Source organism: Spermophilus citellus (genome assembly GCF_964194105.1).
Source record: "Spermophilus citellus genome assembly, chromosome: 1".
In the NCBI taxonomy this organism is placed as follows: Eukaryota; Metazoa; Chordata; class Mammalia; order Rodentia; family Sciuridae; genus Spermophilus; species Spermophilus citellus.
This window is the reverse complement of record NC_138182.1, coordinates 15550170-15572787: the sequence shown is the minus strand read 5'-3', so window position 1 is coordinate 15572787 and position 22618 is coordinate 15550170. Positions and strand designations below refer to the sequence as shown.

At 43.8% G+C, this 22618-nt stretch overlaps 1 protein-coding gene across 3 annotated transcripts in view; it reads right to left on the bottom strand.

The window, feature by feature from the left end:
• The window catches only part of ABCC4 (ATP binding cassette subfamily C member 4 (PEL blood group)), a 226338-nt gene that overhangs the window by 121857 nt on the left and 81863 nt on the right, over positions 1–22618 (bottom strand). For all 3 annotated transcript variants that reach the window (XM_081281510.1, XM_081281509.1, XM_081281511.1), the window contains 8 exons: positions 19952–20041; positions 18494–18685; positions 10799–10893; positions 10527–10613; positions 5758–5854; positions 2297–2506; positions 532–672; positions 113–150 (listed from right to left, as the gene is read on the bottom strand). In XM_081281510.1, the coding sequence (XP_081137636.1) occupies positions 113–150; positions 532–672; positions 2297–2506; positions 5758–5854; positions 10527–10613; positions 10799–10893; positions 18494–18685; positions 19952–20041 (950 nt within the window). The remainder of the gene's footprint in view (positions 1–112; positions 151–531; positions 673–2296; positions 2507–5757; positions 5855–10526; positions 10614–10798; positions 10894–18493; positions 18686–19951; positions 20042–22618) is intronic.

The following is a 22618-nucleotide window of genomic DNA, read 5'->3' as shown; positions in this document are numbered from 1 at the left end:
ATGCGAGGATTAGGAGAGAAGGCTCAACAAACTCCACCTCTCCCTTAACTCTGGAGAAGTGAGACTTGGTATTGATTTTATAGCCCTTCACATGAGACCAGAAATAACTCACCAGTAGGAAAGCCACCAGTCCTGAAGGACATAAGAAACCTGGAGGAGAAAAAAATAAAACCCCAGCTTTGGCATGACTTACCAACTCCAAACTTTAAATCCCCACAAAGCATAATCTAAAGGAAGGTTCCAGAGGACAGAAATGGTTCTTCTGGCCCAGGTCTGTGCCGAGCAAGCCCTACTTCCTAGACAACAGCAGGACAAGTCAATGCACATGTCATTTAGAGTCTTTAGAAGATGCTCTTTTCCTCTAGAAGCTCTTTGTAATGGACACACAACCCCAGTTAGCACCACTCCTATTGGTCCCCAAAGGCAGCACTTCCATGCAAACCCCAAGGGAACTTCAAGGAGCAGCAATCACAGTGCAAACGAAGATCCGTGGAGATCACTCTGAGGGCCAAAACAACTGCTGTTCCGTACCTGAGCTGCCATGTTCAGCAGAATGAGGAAGATGATGATGAACCAGGATGCCCCAGCTGTGAAGTAATTCTTATAGGCCTTAAAGCCAATCTTTCCCTCAGAACGGCTTTCCTCTGGTTGCACTGCCTGTGCGTTCTCTGTCTATGAAGCAAAAAGGGCAATTAAGAGACAAAGTAGTGCACAAGCCTGCACACCTGAACGGTTCAGAAGTTGGCAGTGCCCCCTGCTGGCAGAGGGATGGGAAAATAGGCACATGCTGCTGGAGGAGTCCAGAATGGTACATCTTCCATAGAGAAGGGTGTGCAAATACCTAGCCAATCTATAAAGACATTCACCCTGCCTCTAGTCATCTCACTTCTAGGAGTCTCTCAGAAATAAGAGAAGGCGGGGCTTTGCTTGAAGCGTAACATGATTTTCAGCACATGCCGGACATACCCAAGTTCGAGTGTAAATGTTGAAAAACTTGCACCAAAATCAAAAGTTAATAATGTGGAAATAATGGCTACTCTAGATTATTTGTGTCAATCAACCATGGAAATATAGTAGCCTTGGGTTCAATCCCCAGCACCAACAATAACTACAAATAAAGCAGAGGCTCAAAATGTTATTAGCCCAATAAAGTAACTGAGTTCAAAGAGTTTGGGCAATGAGAGTTTGGATAGAAGGAATAGCATGTTATCTCAAGCTGCTTGTCAGAATCATCCAGGCTCCTAGATTTGGACAGTGAGGGTTTGGATAACAAAAGAATACCTGTAATATTCAGTTGGACCTCTGCAACCATGGGTTCCACAACCACAAATTAAAAATGCCTGGGGGGAAAATACTGCACCTGTACTGAACATATACATACTTTCCCTTGCTGTTATTCCATAAGAAATATAGCATAACTACTACTGACAGAGCATTGAATTGTATTAGGTATTATGAGGAATCTAGACGTATTTGAAGTATTCAGGAGGATGTGCATAAGTTATATGCAAATACTATGCCATTTTATATAAGTGAGTTGAACATCTCCAGGTTCTGATATCCTCAGCAGTTCCAGAAATGATCTCCTCCCAATACCAAAGGATAACTATTTTTAAGGGAGCTTTAGTGCATTTCTGCCTGAAGGACTTAAAAATACATTATAGATTCACATGAGCTAAGGATGTACTTGGCTCTATGCTGGCCACTGGACATTCAAAGATGACTAAGATGTGGCTTAAAGAATACAAAGAAAATACAGGAATTAACTTTAAAGGGTCTATCTCACATGCATACACAATTTCTGGTCTAACACGAACCATGGGAAAACAGGGAAAAAGAACCCCATCAGTCACATGCAACGTCAGAATCTTACAACAATTAGAAAAAGTAATTCATTTAACACAGGCCATGGCAGAAACAGCCTAAGGGGTTCTTCAAATCAAGCCTGTGGATGTAAAAGGGGAGCTAGGAACCAAAAGAGCAAGTAGGGGTGACCTATAATAAAGTCAAGAATTCTGAGGTCAATGTCGGCCACATATCCCTCTGGAATGTCTAGCAGCATATCCACCTACTGATACCTAGGAGGTTCTCCAGCCCAAAACCAAAGGAAAGCCCCCAACCAGGCTTGCTCTCCTTTGGTCTGTTTTAATTCTACCAACTCTGCTGAATAAGACCTTGGAACCACAGAATCTACTGTGGGACAAAAGAAGATGCTATGCACACAGTAGACCAAAAATTTACGAGGCCCCTAAGAGCCAACAGAACCAGGACATGTTGTAACGAGAGACGAACTCACATCTTGGCCCTCTGCGACACCGTCTTTCAAAGACGGTCTAGAAGACTGTTGAGACCAAACCGAGGACTCAGAGAAGGTGCGATTTCTCAGCGTAGGAGTCCCTGGAACAGGAGACTGTTCGGCTTCCTCATTTTCCTTCTTCAAAAGAGAAGCAAAGTCGACTCCAGATTTCAGAAATTCAGTGTACGTTCCCTTCTGCACCATTTCACCCTAAAATAAAGAATTTCACAGAAATACATTTGCATAGGATAATATTAATCTAATCCAATCAAATCCTCATCAAAGATTAACTGGTCTTAAACTAGGAATGTACTGAGGTCTGGAATCCTGCTTGACAAATCTGGTATAATTTAATTTGACACATACCTAAGAATTCTGTTTTCTGCTAAATCCTATGTTAGGTGCTGGGGGATGGATATATATGTTTTTTAAAAATTATGTGGCTGTACATTAAGAATGGAGGGCATTTAATAAGCAAAAAATATAGATATTGGGGGGGTGGTCAGAACAGTCTTTTAAGAGAACATGGAAAATGAGATAAGCCTCGTGCAGAACAAACAGAGAATAGGGAAAGGGATTCCAGGAAAGACACTTGATTGACAGGGAGGCAGACATAAGTATATGTACACAGGCAGAAATCACTCAATGAGCGACAGCTGGCTACCTGTCCCCACTGGGACAAGATGTACAAACTAACCCTGGACATTGACCCCATGAACTGCATCCTCATAGTCTTAACTCTAAATCTGCCCCCCCCAAATTGAAGAAAATTCCAACTAAAAAAATCAACATACCATGTGACACTTCATCTCACAGCTCCCCCTTACAAACTTAAGGAAAATAATGTGCAGACATCTCTACCATTTTTTCACCCCATTGAATGAGACTGATTTGATTTACTCAGAGCCACAAATGAAAATCCTGGGATACAAAACAAATCACAGGAGAATAGCCCTGGATTTAAGGGCAGGTCAGGTGGGGAAATGTGGCCAGAAGCCCACCTGCTACTTCAGTCATTAGGTACCACCCCAGGTGTCTTGGCCCACTTCAGAAGTAAAATTCGGAAGTTTCTTCAATGAAATTACCCCTTTTTACTCAGTGTCAATGAGACACATAGAGACGACTACTGGTATAAAGAGGACAATTCTCCTGAGAAGACCAGTACTGAGAATTCAGAGGCTGAAGTAGGCAGCGATACCCTCTGCTGTTAGAAAGGGGCCAGACCAACAGTCAGAATGGACCCCAGCCCATCCAAGGTACCCTACAGTAGACTAGAACTGGGAGGTATCCTCAAAACCAGCAGGAAGTAGGACCCCAGAAGCAGTCCCCATCTGAGGACTGGTGACAAGGCTAATCTAACCCCCACTGACTCTGTGTTCATCGTATTACTGGCATTTGGATTTTACCATACTAGTTTCAGCCCTGTGCACATGAAATTAATTGTTTTTCAAGTTTGAGGAATCCAGGCTCCCTATTCCTGGAGGAAGAGGAAAGAACTGACACAGAACTGCTCCTGACAAGGTAGCTACTCTGCATTTTTATAATCCTCCTGGGGGTGGGGGGATTCATTTGACAGAGCTTTGACTGACAGGTTCCTCACTATGCTTTATTAGGCACATTGAGCATCAAGGAGGCACTTAAAGACTTTTGCAAGAACTCTGCTATAATTATATATACTGCTTATTGCAATAATGTTAAATTTTTCTGTTTTTGAGAATGATGCACACAGATTTTGTGAACCGTGGCTAATATTCACTGTGATATTCCTATAATTTTACCAAGAAACTGTGGGAGGGTGCTATGGTTCACTTACGGTTTAACAGTGTTTCCCACTGCCCTGCGTGTTTGAAGACTTGGTCCTCAGAATAGTACTCTTGGGAAGAAACGTTTGGGGGGCCCTTTGGTCATGAAGATAAGCCCTCAGGAGGGGCTATGGGACCTGAGTCTCTCTCTGCCTTCCTGTTTGGCCACGTAAGCTCTTCCCCACCCACACCTCCTCCATGACATGACTACAACTAGAAGGGCCTTTGCCAGAACTGAGCCAATGCAGGCACCCAGCCCTTTCACCTTAAAAATTATATACTAAATAACTTGTTTCTCTTTACAAATTAGCTTCCTCATGCATTTTGTTGTAGAAATGCAAAGTGAATACAGACAAAAAGTATCAAAACATTTTTGAAGGGTACAAAGGGGACTGTTTCTGATAGGACTGTTTCTTTGCAGGTGTAATCAAGTTAAAATGAGGTCATCTAGAGTAGGGTGTGTCCTAAGTCCAATATGACAGATGTCCTCAGAAAAACCCAGACACACACAAAGCATGCCACATAACAAGAGAGGCAGAGACTGAAGTACCCCAGCTACAAACCAAAGAGTGCCAAGGACTGCCAGCAAAGGACCCCAAGGTAGAAGATGCAGGAAGGGCTCTCCTGTAGAGCCTTCAGAGAGGGAATATTCCCACTCATACCTCGACTTCAGACTCTCAGGATCTGAGACCAGAATGGAGACCAGAATTTCCTGCTATTTTAAACCACCTGTTTGTGGTACTTGTGCTGACAGCCCTAGCAAACTGACACACTTCTGAACTACCAAGACTTCTAACTGCTTCTGCTATAGCCCCTCCATTGCCAAGAGGGTTCTTTTTACAAAAAAAAAAAAAAAAACATGAATCAGAGCATGTCCTTCCCCTGCTCTGGACCACACAATAACTCCATGCCAATTCCAGGCTACTGCCCAACGCTCTGGGCCATGTCCTATAGCATGGGGCCTCCCTGAAGTTCCTCCACACATGCCAGATGACCTCCTTCTTCTGTACCAGTCTGTAGGCAATACCCAGTGCTCTATCCCAGCCACCATATCCTCCCTAGGAAGAACGGAAGTCCCACCACGGCAAGGGTTTTGCCTTACACATCACCACACAGGATCCACACAAACTGGGCACTTAAAAGCACCTGTGCGCTAAGACTAGCAAGTGCTGTGCACTAAGACTAGCAAGCGCTGTGCCAGGAAGGTGGGAGCTGCAGGTAGGAAGCCCAGCTATCTGCCTGTGAGTTGCTATGAATGCAGGCTGCTCTTTACAGAAACTGTGGGTGACAACCAAATGGGAGCAAAGGTGTCTTAACATCTGTAATTTCCAAATAAATAATCTCCTTTATTTAAGTCACAGAAAAGGAGACAACACCATTATTATCATTAACAATTTCACTAGAACCATTGTAATTTGATAAATGTAAGGTAGCAATTTTATGTACTTTTAAGATAAAATTGATTTAAAATGTAATAGTGACATTTCTATAAAGCCTTTGAATTTATCTTCAAAGATACGGATGCAGCTCTAAGAAAAGGACTTGAAATTGAGGAAAAAGAAGGAGTTTCCAATGAAGCCCAAGGAGGGTGACCTGCTGAAGACGCCTCTGGGCACACACGAGAGTACTAGCAAGTCCAGATCTCTAGAAATTACTTACGTCTTTCAATATCAGAATATGGCTTGCGGCTTTTAGGTACTGCAACTGATGAGTCACTAAAATTGTGATCTTCTCGTGCAAGGTTTGACAAATACACCTATAAATGTAAAAGGTAAAATATATGAAAAACACATTGGGGTTGCTCCAAATGGAAAAAATAAAATCATTTCAAGCCAAAATGAGACAAAGACAACAGTGCAGTCAAAGGTGCATAGCTTAAGTACAGATGTAAATATGAACTAAATACAAATGCAAATATAAATCAAGGGAGCCACCTGGGCACTCAAAACTCACTAGCAGCACATCTGAGCTTAAGCTGCTAGGAAATTCTAAACAGCTGTTAGATTTTTTTTTCCTAAAACTCAGTTTAACAGTTAACATATTTCACGATAAAAAAATGGAATGATACCAAGATTCTAAAAACTTAACTAAAATACTTATTATTGTATTGCTATGTTGAAATGAGGAAGAAATAGGCTGATGTCATTTAATAAATATGTGGCTCTTTTCCTTAGACTGTTTCCTAAGTGATGATGTATGAGACTAAGCAAAACACAAGAAGTCTTCGATATTCAGTAAGCCTTGCCAGAGTGCATATTCTAGACCCTAGATAGAAAAATGACTGAACTGAGGCCACAGTCGGTCCCCACAACACTCCCAGCCCCGTGGCAGAAGCCAATTTTCTTTTATTAGGACTGAATATGAAAGTGAAAATATAAAATTTGAATGGTCTAAATCACAGTAGAGATCATCTAATGACTCAAATAACCCTAAAAAGTGCCCCCACATTTTAATTGCAGACCCTGGAAGCTCAAAACCAGTCCCCATCTTCAGGTAAACAGAGTGGGACCCGGGGAACAAAGGCAGGGCTCCTGGTAGACACTGCCCAACGCTCTGGGCCATGTCCTATAGCATGGGGCCTCCCTGAAGTTCCTCCACGCATGCCAGATGACCTCCTTCTTCTGTACCAGTCTGTAGGCAATACCCAGTGCTCTATCCCAGCCACCATATCCTCCCTAGGAAGAATGGAAGACACTGTGGGTTCCAGGTCCTTGCACAAAGCAAATGCCAGGAACGTGGGCTACACCACCACGTGCTGGAGAGCACCAAATCCGAGCTCCTCAGATCTCTGCTCCCTCTCACCAGCCTGACAAAGCTGGGTGAGCCACTAGACCAAGTCTTAGAACCTTGGTTTCTTCCTATCTCACAACAAGACTCATAGGCATGTTCTGAGAAATTAAAACACCAACCCCTGGGAAAGGCCTGGAACCTAGCTGTGCTCAATAAATGTTATCTCCATCTGCTAACCTTTCTCCAACCAACCAGCCCTGGGCTTTTAATCCGGGATTGACAAACTGTAAATAAAAGATGATTTGGGTTCGGGGTCCCTGATCAGAACCAAGATCTCAAACTATACATAAAAATTATCACTTCATTCTTTCAATTATCTTACTTTGTCTTATTTCATACCTAAGTTTCTCAACCTACTAAACCTTTCTTCCTGTATAATATTCAAGCTTTCCATAAAACTGTTTAATCTGTGAAATCTCCTTAACGCAAAACTACCAGCCAAACATCCCTTTATATAAATATCTGTAGGGAGATGTTGACAATCAAATATGATGTGTTCCTGTGTCCCAGAGTCTCAAGTCCAAGGTTTTAAAATGTTTTCTTTCTAACATGTTTCATCACAGAAAAACTAATGTAAATAATCAAAATAATATTATTATTGTTTTCCTAAACTAGGAGTTTTTCAAAACCTCAAGAAAAATACTTTGTGGACTGTTAAGAGTAGAAATTTCAAAGACATCTTGCTATGTTGCCCATGTTGGCTCTGAACTCCTGGGGTCAAGATCCTCCTGTCTCAGCCTGAGTTGCAGGTGTGTGCCACTGCGCCTGGCCATGCCATAAAAACACTGATTGGTTCAGCAACGAGTCTATACAAGGACTGTTGTTCTATACAAAGAACTGTGAAGGGTTGACCCATACTGTGATGCAGGCAACACAAATGGGAAAGACAGAGTCACTGCTTTGATTCTTTCCATCAACACACATTGGCTGAGCAGCTACATAGTGTCAGGCTGTGGACACACCCACTAGTCAAACAGACAACACCATGCACCATACAGAGGAGAAACAAAACAGAATATGCATTATTGGGTCATGATGTGAGCATGGTGAAGGTTGCTATTTTAGAGGGAGTGGTCAGGAAAGACTTGTCTATGAGGAAGTAACACATAAGCCATAAGAATATCTGGGGGAGGGGAAGGTCAGCGGGTTGGCTCTAGGGAACCTTCACACACTCACAGACCAGAATTATACCTAGCAACAGATCGGATGGGCATCAGTTAACCTAAGGGCCCCTGACCTTCTGCATGTGAAAATTCTCTTGTATTTACAACATATACTTGTAAAACTAACAAACCTTAATACCTTGGATGTATATTCATGATTGAAGTAAAACTGTTAATGGCAAACAGAAGTGTAATTCATTCATTTTTAATACAAAACACTTCACATTTCTAAGCTTCAACACAACCGCCATCTTTCATAGCATATTGTTCAATCCAATTTTCTAACTCGTTGAGAACATTCTCCAGTTGCTGCTGAGTGATTTCCTAAATTGCATTCGTGCTCCCTGCTCTAAGTTTCCCCAAAGAATGTGGTTCTGATTAGCAAACAACAATTTTAACAAGCTTGCTTCTATCAAGTGTATATCCAAAGTCATTAAACCCTAAAGGTGCGAGAGGACTTTATAAACACCTTCGTGTTCTCAGGAAAACTTGGGGGAGCTCTTGCAATATGCACACTGACACTCAGCAATTAGAATGCCTTCCTCTCTCCTCCCGAGGGACTCTACTGCAGGATCCCACCGGGAGTTGCTCTTCGAGTGATGAGGAATTGAGTGAACAAGAATTGTACAAGTGACAAAGGCTCTTCTCTGCCCAGAGGAAAAGCCGTCGAGTCACAGTCAGGAGTGGGCAGGAGAGGAAGGTCAGATCGGAGAGCTGGGGCTAAAGCCAAGTGCCAGCCACGCCCACTTTCTGCTTTCTGAAAAGACTCAATGCTACCAGGCACATTTTTTGATTGTGGTTTAAATAAACACACCCAAACTGAGCATTGTAACCACTTTTAAGGGCACAGTACAGTAGTGTGAAGTGGCCCTGGGTGTGGCACCTTCACCACCATCCACTCCCAAATTATTTTTGTCACCCCAGCACCCGACACATCTATATCCCCACTCTGGTGGAGAAATGTTAGTGAACCTCCCTCCATTCCAGAGACCCACGCAGAGTGGAGGACCCCATGTCCTGGCTCTGTGGGGTCCAGAGCCTGGTGCTTGCATCTGTCTTCATATTTAGGACTGACTGTGGACTGAACTTGCCCCACTCCCAGTCTTGTATATGGAAGCCCAACCCCAGCACCTGACAATTTGGAGGAAGAACCTTTAAGATAATCAGTTAAAATGAGGCTGTGAGGGTGGGCCTTCATCTAGCCTGACAGGTGTCCTTCTAAGAAGAGGAGCTCTGGGCACAGATACATAGGGGGAAATACTCAAGGACAGGCGGCTACCCTCAAGCTGAATGGAGGAGCCAAACCAGCCTCCAACCCAATCTCAGACTTCCTGCCTCCAAAACCTTAGAGAACAAATTTTGGCTTTTAAGGCCACCCAGTCTGTGGCATTTTGTTATAGTAGCCCAAGATGAGTGACTCAGGACCTTACAGTGAGCATTTCCCAATGTCTTTCTATATAATCGACATCCTTGACGTGACAGAGATTTGCCTGCTTGGGGTCCTCTTCTTGTGCCTTGCTTGTTCCTATCTCTACATCTCTGTTTTTACTCTTCCTATTGCCAAAAGGAATTGAATACCTCATTCTCAGCCTCTCCAACCCCCCAAGTGGCAAAACCCCAAGCTACTTCGCAAGATAGCCAGCCCACAGTGAGCTTCTGGCTCTCGGCAGAATGCGGGGGTGTGATCAGATACTGTTTTAGCAGGACCAAGTCCACAAGCTTTGAAAAGACCAGTCTAGAATACACAGGGTGTGTCTGTCTGCATGGGTTACACACACACACACACACACACACACAGAGAAAAGCCTCCAGTCTTCTACCTCACTGGCTCAGTGGCTAAGCAAGAACAAAAGAAGACAAACTGCAGAAAAACCACACGCAAGCAAGGAGGAACACTGGACTGCAGAGGCCCAGCTGCACACGTCAGCTGACCCTTCACTGCAGAGAGTCTGCAGCGTTGAGGCTCCGTGAAGCAGCATCAAACTCCTGCAGCCATGCGCTGCTATGGAGCAAACCGTTCCTGAATTCTGGACTAGTAACTATTTCTAAACCTACAGATGAAAATAGCATAAACCAAAAAGGTCTTTCCACAAAATCCCTGCACTGTACTATACTGAAAACCGTTCCCTCAAAAAAGAACCGACAGCCGGCACCAGTCTGCCAGAGTCGCGTCCTTCAATGTCAGACCTGCACGTCATCCCTCCTCTTCTGGGGGTCTGAATCCCCTCAAGCCCCCCATTCCTTAACTCCCTGGGACATGGGCTCCTCACTTCAACTGGCGGGCAGCTCCTGCAATTTCCTACCCCGACCTTATACAAGTGCAAACTTTTCTCTAAAATGGATCTTCCGGGAGGCAGGCGAGAGGGACAGAGGGGCACAAAGCCGGAGGAGCTGAGCCTTCTGAAGCTAAAGGCCTCTCCTGCGCCTCCTGGAAAGGGCCCCTGATGCAGAGGTGGTAAGACCAAGCAGACTCACAGCTGGAACAGGTGCTTGCTGACTTCTGCATCCACCGCGCTGAGCGGGTCATCCAGGAGGTAGATGTCGGCATCCTGATAGACTGCTCTAGAAAACGGGAAAAGGGGTCAGGCAGGCCGATCCAGGTCACCAGCTCCCTCCTGGGAACCATCCCATTCCACCAACTGCCACTGAAATAACCCAAAATCAGTGCTTCCCCCGGACCCAAGCCTTGGCGAGCAGGTTCTGCGTGTCCTCCCACTGGAAGCTGCAGAATGGAGAAGGACATTCACCTGGCAAGGTTCACCCGCGCCTTCTGCCCTCCGCTCAGTGTGGTTCCCCGATCTCCGATGACAGTCAGGTCCCCGTCCTCCAAAAGCTGTAAGTCCTGCATGGAGAAATACAGGAAAAGGTTGAAAAGACTCAACACTGCTCTCCTATTACCAACCTAAGCTTTGCAGTTCCTCAGAAACACAAGCATATCTGATCAGCAGCAGTGGATCTATTCACAGGGGATAGACTGGAACCTTGAACCTTTCAAGAAAACTTCTGGAGCATTTTAATGCTATAGTATTCCAGAGTATTTTATGCACTCAAGTATTTTACTGGGTATGTACTGAGCAACAGCAATAGGCCAGACATTGTTCTGGGGACAGTGACTTCAGCAGGGACGGAAGCAAAGTCCTTGTAGTTTCCTTGCTGGAAGACTTGACATAAAAAATTAACATGAAAGGGAAATCGAATGGAAATGGAAGGTGATCCTCAGGGTTATACAAAATCACATATAAGAGGAAAGGAGGGGTAAGAGAAGAATAATACAAGTGGAAGAAATGATTTACAGTAGAGGGGGTAGAGAGAGAAAAGGGGAGGGGAAGGGAGGGGAGGGGGGATAGTAGAGAATAGGATAGACAGCAGAATACATCAGACACTAGAATGGCATTATGTAAATCAATGGAAGTGTAACTGATGTGATACAGCAATCTGTATACGGGGTAAAAATGGGAGTTCATAACCCACTTGAATCAAACTGTGAAATATATTAAGAACTATGTAATGTTTTGAACGACCAACAATAAAAAAAAATTAACATGAATGTACATGGTGATATATATTTTAAAAAATCAAAGGAAGTTAGTTTAGGGGCATAGAGAATTCCAGAAGTCCAACTTCTACAGGGTGGCCAGCAATGGCTACAACCAAAGCTGAGACAGAGGGCAAGATGGGCCAGCACAGATATGGACAAAGAGCATACCACAAAGAGGAAGGAGCAAGGGCCAAGGCCCCGGGGCAGATGCATGTGCAAGGTATTCAAAGGATAGCAACTGCTGTCCAGCAGTTCTGGGCAGAGGGAGCAGTACTGGGAGATGAGGCAGAAGAGACCAGAAGCTCAGTGGTTCTACTGTCACTGAAATAAGAACAAAATGATCTGGCTTGTAGGAAGCACTGCTGCCTCTTTGTGGAAGCCGGTGAAAGGGCAGGGCGGAAGCATGACACAAGTCGGGGGCTGCAGCCATAAGGTGAGAAATGTCCGTGGTGGGCGCCAGGGGGAGCAAGGGGAATGGTCAGAAGGGGCCACACTCTGGGCAACTTCAAAGGCAGAGCCTTTAAGTCGTGGTGATGGGATGCAAGTGGGCTGCGAGGCAGAGAGACCACAGTGCTTTCAGCATAGGAAAGGGGACAGCAAGGGCGCCATTGACGGAGCTGGGAGGCAGGGGACGCAGGTGGAGGGGATAGAGCCAGAGTTCAGGTATGGCCAGACTGGGATGCCCACTGCTGCTGGACACACAAGTCTGCAGCCACAGGCCGAAGAGCACTGTGCAGGCTTCAGCAAGCGGGTGGCCTCTAAAGCCATGGGGCTTATTTTCCCCAGCAACAGACAGGTGCCTTCACGAGCCATCTGCTCACCTCTGCCTTAGTTCCCACCACCTGCACAGTTTCCCACGCCTGCACAGTGACACGGGAGGATCATGACAGAGCAACATTCAAAATCTACACAGGAAACAACAGCAGGGAAAACCAAAGGAAATGGAACTGGAGGGATACTGGACAGGTGGGGTGGACTGAGACCACTGTTCCACACAAGCCAGGAGAAAAAGGAGAGCTAAGATAAGGGGGTTCTACTTGAAGATCTAGGGATCTATTCGGTTACATTGGATCATTTTTAAATCGACAAAGCACAAAACCTTAAAAAAGAAAGAAGGTAAGAACAATTTCCAAAAAATAGGATAACAATCATGTCTAATACACAATATTCTATCTAGAAATCTCTACTTAATTAATCGTCACTATAATCATCACTAGACAGGGCCTGGCTTAGGCCAAGTATGTGGGTACGGACGAACTTTCACAATTACACAACCACAGACTCTCTAGCATTAGCCCTTTAGAGATCAATCCTCATTTCTTGGTCTCTACTTGGAACAATTTGAGGAGAAAGCAAATGGCACATTGGGCTCCCCATGAAAAGTGAAGTCTTAGACCTCCCTGGGTCCTCTTCCTGGAGAAACAGGAATTACTCAACTCCCAGGAGGCTGTGAGAACCCAAAGGAATATGAGGACGAACACCCTCGACATGGAGGAAAAGAACAAGAATGCACTGCAAATTGCACTTGGTGCCTGGAGACATAATTCCCAAGCCAACCAGCAGTGGGACCCCAGCCACTGTTCGAATCACGCTAAGCACAGCACATCCCCAAAAGAAAGAGACTATTTTTAGCTAATCCCACCCCCCTCCACCCCCAGTCCAAAATGACACCTAGACACAGAGTTCCCAACAGACTCAAAGCTGAGCTGGACTACTTTCCAGGGAAAAGCAGCAATCACCCTCGTATGAGGTGGTATACTTTATTTTGCTTCTTTGCCGCACTCAGAAGTGGTCGTCATCTCTTGCTTTCAGTTTTCATGGAAAACAATGAGCCGGTTTAAGATATAGGACCCCATTCTCCACCCCACACACTGCTGATGTGGCCCCTGGTTCATTGCTGACCATCCCTGTAAGGTGTTCTCATTATTTCTATGCCTTGATTGTGTGTTGTTTCCTCTCAATGTAGCACCAGGGGGTAGCACAGCAATCTTAGCCATTTTCAGAGAAGACACTTCAAATCCACTCTTTTCATTTAGCACAATTAGGGGGAAAGGAATGGCTTCATTTAGCATAATTAGGGAACAAGAGAGGCTCTAGTTTGGCAGAAGAACACTGAGTACTACAACCACCAATGCTGTGGTTCTGCAAACTTACCCATACGCTTCTGATAGGGAAAATGATCTTAAGTGAAGTCTAAGCCAGGCCAATTTCCCAATCGTGATTTTCTGGTCTGGGCAAAGGGAAAGCACATGTTTCAAGCGTCCCAGGAGAGGAAGGTGCTCATTCACACTCACCTTCGTTGTCTCTCAGTAAAACTTAACCCATTATTCCATTTACGACTGTTTGACGTAACCAGAGGAAAACCAGGGAATGGCTATGCTGGTTTAATGCCAAAAGGCCAGAAACACACCACGTTGCCTTCATGATGGTAGATGCCCCACTGAGGCTGTTGGCCCTGAGGCCTTGGCGAAGTCAAAGGGCAGAGCTCTCCTGCCTCTGCTCAGTTCTTCTTCCACATAGAACTGTCACTCCTCTTGTGGCCTGTCAGTGACCTCCCCAACTTCCAGGCCCAGCTCCAATCTCTTCTATGAAACCGTTCCCGTTTCCCCAGGTAGAGATCACCTCTCTTTCTTGTCTCATGAAGGACTCGCCTTATTCTGCTTCACCATTTATTGTGAATCAATTGTACTCAGCTCATTTCCCCACTGGTCAGCTCCTGGATGGCAGGAACCAGGCACCCAGCGCCGGTCTGGATGAGCGATCATCTAAACCTCGCTCCAACCTGCATTAAGTACTGGCCCCGTGGACAGACGAGGAAATGGAGATCAAGCGTAAGTGGCCCAGGGACTCTCAGAGATCACAAAGAGGGCTGGAATCTGAACCAAGCTCATCTCTGAACTGAGCATTTTTACTGTTTCAGTTCACGTTGCCCCCAGTGGTTGTTGAAAGATATATTTAAAATACAAACAATACCAAAGCAACAGAAAACCCGGAGCCCTCTCTCCCCATTCGCACACTGCACAATCAACTCAAGCCTCCATATTTGGATCCCCCTCTTGCAGCTCTTGCGACTCAGCACTTCTTATTTAATTATTTGTTATTTCTTATTTAATTATTAAATTTTATTAAATTTCTAATTTAATTTTTTATTTATTTCTTATTTATTATCCTAAGCCACAGGAGCCCATCTGTTTATCCCAATTAAGGGATTAAGAAAAAAAGACATAATAATTATTTCATAATTGTCAGGTCAAACTGGAAAGAAAATGTCCAAGTTAACAGGAATGTGAAAAATAGAAGGAAAAAACTATAAACCTGTGGGTATCCCAGAGAGGTGGTCTATGTGGAAAAACATCACACTTGAATTTATCACCCACACCTTTGTATATTACTTAAAAGTTCTAAAAAATACCCAAGGATAAAAGGATAATGTACAGACAGATGTCAATTAATAATTATCCTGCATTTATTATTGTGGCAACCATACTTGTATTGCTGGGGTTTTTTTAAGTACACTATGAAGACCCTACACAAATGTCAAATTAAATAATAGAAGTTGTACAGTCAGATACTTTATTCCCAATGTTACATTCTAGGTGATTTTACCCAAAATTTGGGATATAACAAAGGGCTAACATTAATATAAAGCCTCTCCTGTGCTAAGGGATCTGGTGTTTTAAACTGATGATCACATTTCACGCCCACAAGCCTTATAAGGTTGACAGACGGAGAAGATGAGGCTTGTAAGGTTCAGACAATCAGCCAAACACACACCCAGTTAAGAAGAACTGAGACTCTTCACAGAGCTGTTGGACCACAGGGCCTGGGATTTTAACCACGGTGACAAGATGATGAGGTTGCTTCCTGGGTCAAGTTCAGGGACTCTTCACAAGGCCCCTTGGAATATATAATCAGCCAGAGGGATGCTCCTACATGGGAATTATCCCTTCATCTCACTATTTGATCTCGGAAATGTTTTCATCTCCATGAACTTCCAAATTTACTTCAATTAGATCTAGTACAAAGCATTTAGTAGTTATCAATATATCAAATGAGAGATCCGGCCTTTTTCTGTTTTTTTTTTTCCCCCACCTCCAGGGCTTTTTGGAAAGAGGGTAAGAGGAAACTGTGAGAAGAAATCTTTATTTCACTCATCACTGACTGATTTAGATAAAAGGGCTACATCGTGCCAACAGCTACCACTTACCAAAACCTGACATGTTTGCACTTCACAGGTGCCATAAGACCAACCCATATCTCCCCCAATTAATAAGAAACAAAACTGAGGCAAAAGCCCAGAGCTACCCAGGAAAGTTGCCCTCCCATGACAAAGCCTCTTCCACTACACCGCAGTCTGCGTACTACAGGACACCCTGATCCGTGGCCCCCTCACAGCCACCCCTGACACAGGATTCACCAAGGAGATGGCTGAGGCTCTCCCAAGGCATTAAGTGGTTCCCTGGTTTCTTAACGATCTTGCTGATGTCCTGCTAAGTAGGGTCACCCGCTGGCACTTCAGTAACTGCAAAACATCTCAGCCAATGCTCTCATTTTGCATCTGACACCGGAGGCCACCACAAGGTAACAGGATGCTGTCTTCAAAGTAACAACAAGCAAAGGACAAGGCCGGGCCAGGACTCCGGCTTGGTTCTATTTCTTTACCCTGGGCTGCCTTCACGCAGAGGACGGAAATTGTGCCCTTCAGCAGAGCAGGATCACCATCCATGTGCATCAACAGCTTATGAAAAGTCAAAAGTAGGCCAAAACCCCAGACACGGCCCCTGTTACTGGTCCAGGCCTCCCACGTGCCTGTGGGGGCCCTTGTCCCACTTGCCATCACAGATGTTCCACCATGTGGAGGAAGAAGGCAGGGCTGGCTTGACCTGGGAGTATGAAGCCGCACACGGGCATCAGGAGTTGAACCTGATTAAAGGAAGAAGGCAAGGCTTGAGATTCTTTTTTTCCATGCTCACCCTCATAAATCACCCAGTCTCTCAAATAGTTCTGTCCTAGAAACAGCATAATTGAGAGGTACCAGGGCACTGGCAGAATTGGAATCTGGAGTCATGCAGCTACACCTGACCCTGATCTGCAAGCATTCAGGTGAGTCACTCTGTATCTCCAGACCCCAATGGCCCAATAAGGAGAGTAGCATTGAAGACTAAGAAATTATAGTAGAAGACCGAAAACTCAGGTACCTGTGTACACACACGTCTCTATGACAGGCAGAGAGAGCACACATATGTGATCCAAAGAACTAGAGCAAGATGACTGACACTGAGTGGACGCTCAGTTGATGGGATCTATTATGATCACTCTTCTACGTTTGCTCCCCCTCCTTGGCACATACAGTCTGTATACAATTGAATTAAAACTCTAAGGCCTGTAATCCCAACAACTTAGGAGGCTGAGGCAGGAAGACCACAAGTTTGAGGCTAGCCTTGGCAGCTTAGCAAGACCCTGTCTCAAAATGAAAAATGGAAAAGCCTAGGGATGGAGCTCAGCTATAAAACAGCCCATGGTTCAACCCTAGTATTGCAAATTATTTAATTAAAAACAAAAATCCAGCTCATCATTGCTTGCTGTAATTTTTGAAAACACATAGTCTCTCAGGACAAGGCAATGAAAGTTCATTAAATGATTATTTCCCTGTCCACACCATCCTAAAATGCTGCTTACCAATACAATCTATGATATTCAAGCCAGTATTCTAGCGAAATTATGCTTTCCCCACAAAGCTGGCTGGGCACCTTCAATACCACCCCTGTGAAAATCTGCCTGGCCTTTCCTTCAAAGTACAAAAGAATAGCTGGATGTGCAGGCCACACTGAACAGACCCCGCGGAGAGCCCTTTGGAGCCATCATTCGCGAATTTTTAACCCAGAGAGGGTACACAGTGTTTATCAGTAATATACATTTTGTCCTTTTCCAACTTATATTCAGATAACTATGTTCATCAATCATCTGCCAGTGCTCAATAAAACCTTTCATCTTGCCATTTTTGTGAAACTCAACGTCATCCTGAAAATAATCTCTAACGGGGAAATGATGCAGTATTAAAAATACATTTTAAAACATTTTATTTACTTTAAAAAAGTACAAGTAAAAAACCAAGTGGAATGAGTGTAGTGGTGCATACCTATAATCCCAGCAACTTGGGAGGCTGAGGCAGGAGGATTTCAAGTTCAAAGGCAGCCTCAAAAATGAACTAGGCCCTAACCAACTTAGTAAGACCCTATCTTAAAATGGAAAAAAAAGAAAATTTAAAAGGCTGAGGGTACAGCTCAGTACTGAACCCCTCAGTTCTGTTCCCAGTACCCAAAAAAGAAAGAAAACAAAGTGGAGCAGGGAATCTATGGTCAAACAGGTCCATCCACCAAGTGAGAAGTGCAGTTCTTACTGGAGTCTGATTCAAACTAGCAGGTAAACAAGGCTTCTTAATGAGATAATTAAAGAACTACACATGCCACCTAGAAAGTCAACCATAGCAAGGAATTCTGTATAATGTTCTGATGGGTTTTTTCCAAAGGAGTCTTACCTTTTAAAGAGAAATAATGAAAAAATTTACAGATGACATATGTGAAATCTAGGGTCTGCTTGAGAATAACTGGGGGAGGGGATGTGTCTGCAGGGGGCAGGGTTGGAAATGACACAAGGTTGGCCACTAGCTGACCATATTTGAAGCTGGGCAATAGGCAGGCATGGGAAGGCTCAATATGCAGTTCTCCTCACTTTTGCAACATTTATAATTTTCCAACTTAAAAAAAAAAAAAGTCCGAACTTCACGAAACCAAACCAAATCCCATCCAAAAGTCGGTCAAAATAAACTCCACGAAAATCTTGTGGTTCACACTAACGAGACAGAACTAGAAATTCAAGGGCTGCAGCTCAAGTCGTCACTCACCTTTCTTAAAGCACAAGCCTTTATTACTTTTTCATATCGTTCTTTTTCATATTTCTTCCCAAATAAAATGTTACTCCTCACGGTTCCTGAAAACACCCAGGGCTGCTGAGAAACATAGGCGATCCTTCCGTGAACATTCACCAGCCCCTGACTCGGGGGCAGCTCCCCCAGCACGGCGCTCAACAGCGAGGACTGGAAGGAAGGGTGGAAAACACGTGGGAAGTCAGTACTGGGGACAGCAGGAGCACCCTGCACCCAGCCCTGCCCAGCCCTGGGGATGGACCTCCAGCCTTTCATTTAAAACAAGATCAGAGGCAGCACTAGGCATTTCAACGAAATATTAGAAATACCACTATTAGTCAAAGTAAAATAATATTTTGTAAAGAATATTAATAAAATAGAGCATAACTATCTACTCTGCCCAAACCGGTTTCTCCCAATGAAATGCTATATGCAATTACTATACGTCATTAGTAATACTACAGGAAATGTTGGGTGCAGCTGAGAGTTGAAGTGACACTGTAGCCTTGCATGATATATACTGCATATATCAGATACTGAGTGCAGTTGTTACCCATAGCCCATACTTTACTCATCCAAATACTTGTTCTGGAGAAGGTATCAAGAACTAATACACCTAATGCACTAGGGAAGATTTTTTTTTTTAGAGGACCTTTAGAGAGCAAAAATCCATCATAAAAGGAAGCGATCACGCTACCACCTGTACATGCTACATTTAGATGACTCTGTTGCTTTAGAACACACAAGACTCAATGTGCATGCAGGTTTCCTTCTAATCTTTCACAACATAGGGATGTGACATGCCTGTGGTGGCCACTGTTAGAGTGCTTATAGCACTGAACTAAAAACGTCTGTTTCTCGCTGTCTGGCCCCAGAACCTGGGAGCTTGTTGAAGGCACAAGCGACTGGGTCTAACTTATATGTGCACCTTCTGCTCTAAGCATAGCACCAGCCGTGGACGTACTTTTACAACACGTGCACTGACATGACATTATGAGTGACATGGGTAAGATATAGGAAGACATGTGTAAAGATGGACAATCTCCAGATGTCTCATAGCATCTAGGGTATGCTCTGACCAAAGGAAGTCCCCACTTTGTCAGTCACTGCATCCTGAACAGCAGCCACATAAATAACTTTGTTCCCTGACATGTCCAACTTCTAGACAAGGAGTTCCCAACTGTAAAACCTGAAGCACCAAAGCAAATACAATACACAAAAGGCAGAATTTTTCAGAAGATCACATAAGCTTCTTGCAAAACCATCGTCCCATAGAACACGCTGAGAAAGACCGTTCCAGGGGCATTCAATTCAAAACCATGTTGTGCACTGCTCTGGGCTCCACTCTAGAACATCACAAGGAATGTGGTGGTGCCTGAGCTGCCACAGGCCTCACAACTCACCTTGCCTGCTCCCACGGGGCCAATCACAACTCACCTTGCCTGCTCCCACGGGGCCAACCACAGCCAGCAGTTCACCAGGTCGGACAGTAAAGGACAGACCTTGTAGGGTTGGGGTTTCTGATGCCTACAAATTAAAGTTTACAAAAAATGTGTCTATTTTAATAAAGTAATATAAATCACTCCAAAAGGTGCAGAAAATAAAGCAAGAGTCACACACGAATGTACCCCACATCTTTCTTCTTCCTATTTTAATAGGACACGTCCTAGCCTTCTTTTCATCCAGCCACACTTCTTGGTGGGGTTGACAGCAGTTCCAGCAACTTTACGATTTAAGGGAAAAGCCCTTGAACCACATTTCCACATGAATTCAGCACTAGACATTCATAGATAGCATTAAAGTAGCAGAAATGACAAGGCAACCCTTTTGAAATGAAAACTCTTCATTTCACACTAACTTATTAAAATAATATTCCTTTTCATTTTTAGTAAAATAATATTCTTTTTTATTTTGGGGGGTTTGTTGTTGTTTTGCCTTTTGGTTTTTTGTTTGTTTGTTTGTTTTTTGAGGGGGGGGGGGGTATCAAGGATTGAACCCAGGGGCACTTTACCAGCCTATTTTTTATTTTGAGACAGGGTCTCACTGAGTTGCTGAGGCTGGCCTCAAACTTGCAATCCTCTTGCCTCAGCCTCCCAAGTTGCTGGTATTACAGGTGGGTGTACCACACCCGGCCTAAAATAATATCATTAATATTCAATATGGAAGGTTTTTCATTGTTTTGAGTTTTCGCTTGGTTTTCATCTTCTGTTTCACCAACCTCCACAAGGTGGCAGCACGAGTTCAAAGCATTCCCAGTCCCTAAGAAACAATTTAAAATCCCCATTCATCCCTGCATCTTCAATTGAAAAAGAGTGTGAGTAATGCTCGCTTACATCATCCAGTCACTCTCTGCAAGTGAATGCTTACAAATGATGCTCAGTGCTATAACCAAAGCTCCACTTTAACAACAAAACTGGGGAATAGATGAAGGGCAGTGGAGCCTGGTGTGGGTCAAAGTGAAAAGTCTGTTCCTACACCTGTGGCCTGTTACCTTCCTGCCAGGCAGGATCAACATGGAGCTTCTACTACAAACACCAGGAAGACTCCCCACAATGTGCAGTCCAGCACAGCAGGGGGAGGAGTAAAGTACTTCAACACTCCCAAGAATCACATTCCTGAACAGTGCATAAATTCTAAGATCTAATTGGAATCCTAATTAGAGTAAGATATGTCATGTTTGTATAAATACGTCAGCAAATACTCTGTCACATGTATCTAAAAATGACAAATAAAATTTAAAAAGAGACTTAAAACTATATGTATCATGTAGAGTTTGAACATCCCTGATCCAAAAGTCCAAAAGCCAAAATCTGAACCTTCTGGATATCCCAAGTAGAAAATTGCACATCTAACCTTCTTGTATAAAACTACCTTTAGGCCATGTATATCTGAAACATAAATGAATTTCACACTTAGACTTCAGTCCTAACTCCAAGATAACTTTTTATGGACATGTAAATATTCCAAAATCTAAAAATATCTGAAATCTCAAATACTTCTCGTCCCAAGCACTTAGATAAGGAATATTTAACCTCTACTAAATTTCAAGAAAATTCTTAATAATCGCTCAAGTTTAAAAAAAAAAATCTTGGGCTGGGGATATAGCTCAGTCAGTAGAGTGCTTGCCTCACATACACAAGGCCCTGGGTTCTAATCCCCAGCACCACCAAAAAAAAATTTTTAAAGTGTTGTTTTATAGTTTCTCAGTTCAATTTATTCTTTAGAAAGCCAAACCAGATTCATTCCTTCTGCACAGAACTTCCAAATATTACAAAATCAACTCACAGATCAAAGTGTGTGGATGGAAACAGGAGTTCAGCACAGCATAATAAACCAAAATGAGGCTCCCTTTTCTCATTCAATGAAAATCAAAACTTTGAATTATCTATTCTTCAAGAAAAAAGTCAGATAGTATAAAAGAGAAAAAGAATGGTTTTAAATTGAGTACAGAACCTCAAGAGTAGAATCACCAACTTTAAGAACTTTTGTCCAATCCCAGACATCATCACTATCAGAAGGAAGCTGACATAACTATTGAAAAGTGGAGTAAGAAGACCTGATTCTGAAGAGCCACCCGGGGGCTTTAATCCCATAGCTAGGATCCCTATCTGCATTTCCCACAGGGTGGATCTGAAGACTCTTGACCATGTGCACCCCATGGCTGAAGATCTAGCAAATTTTGAGCCCCAATCCCTGTGTGAGGAGCCCTCTTAAGAGGGGATATGTTCTATTATATAAAAGAACAACCAAGAGTGAATCAAAGGCAATGTGGCCTTTTCAACTCTAGCAGTGGCTCATACCTGTAATCCCAGTGGCTCAGGAGGCTGAGGCAGGAGGATTGCAAGTTCAAAGCCAGCCTCAGCAATGGTGAGGTGCTAAGCAAATCAGTGAGACCCTGTCTCTAAATAAAATTACAAAATAGGGCTAGGGATGTGGCTCAGTGGTAGAGCGCCCTTGAGTTCAATCCCCAGTACCCCCCCCCAAAAAAAAAATTGAAACTGGAGGGGCTGAGGCTGTAGCTCAGTGGTAGAGTGCTTGCCTCACACATATGAAGCACTGGATTTGATCCTTGGTGCCACATTATAAATAAATAAAATGAAAGTA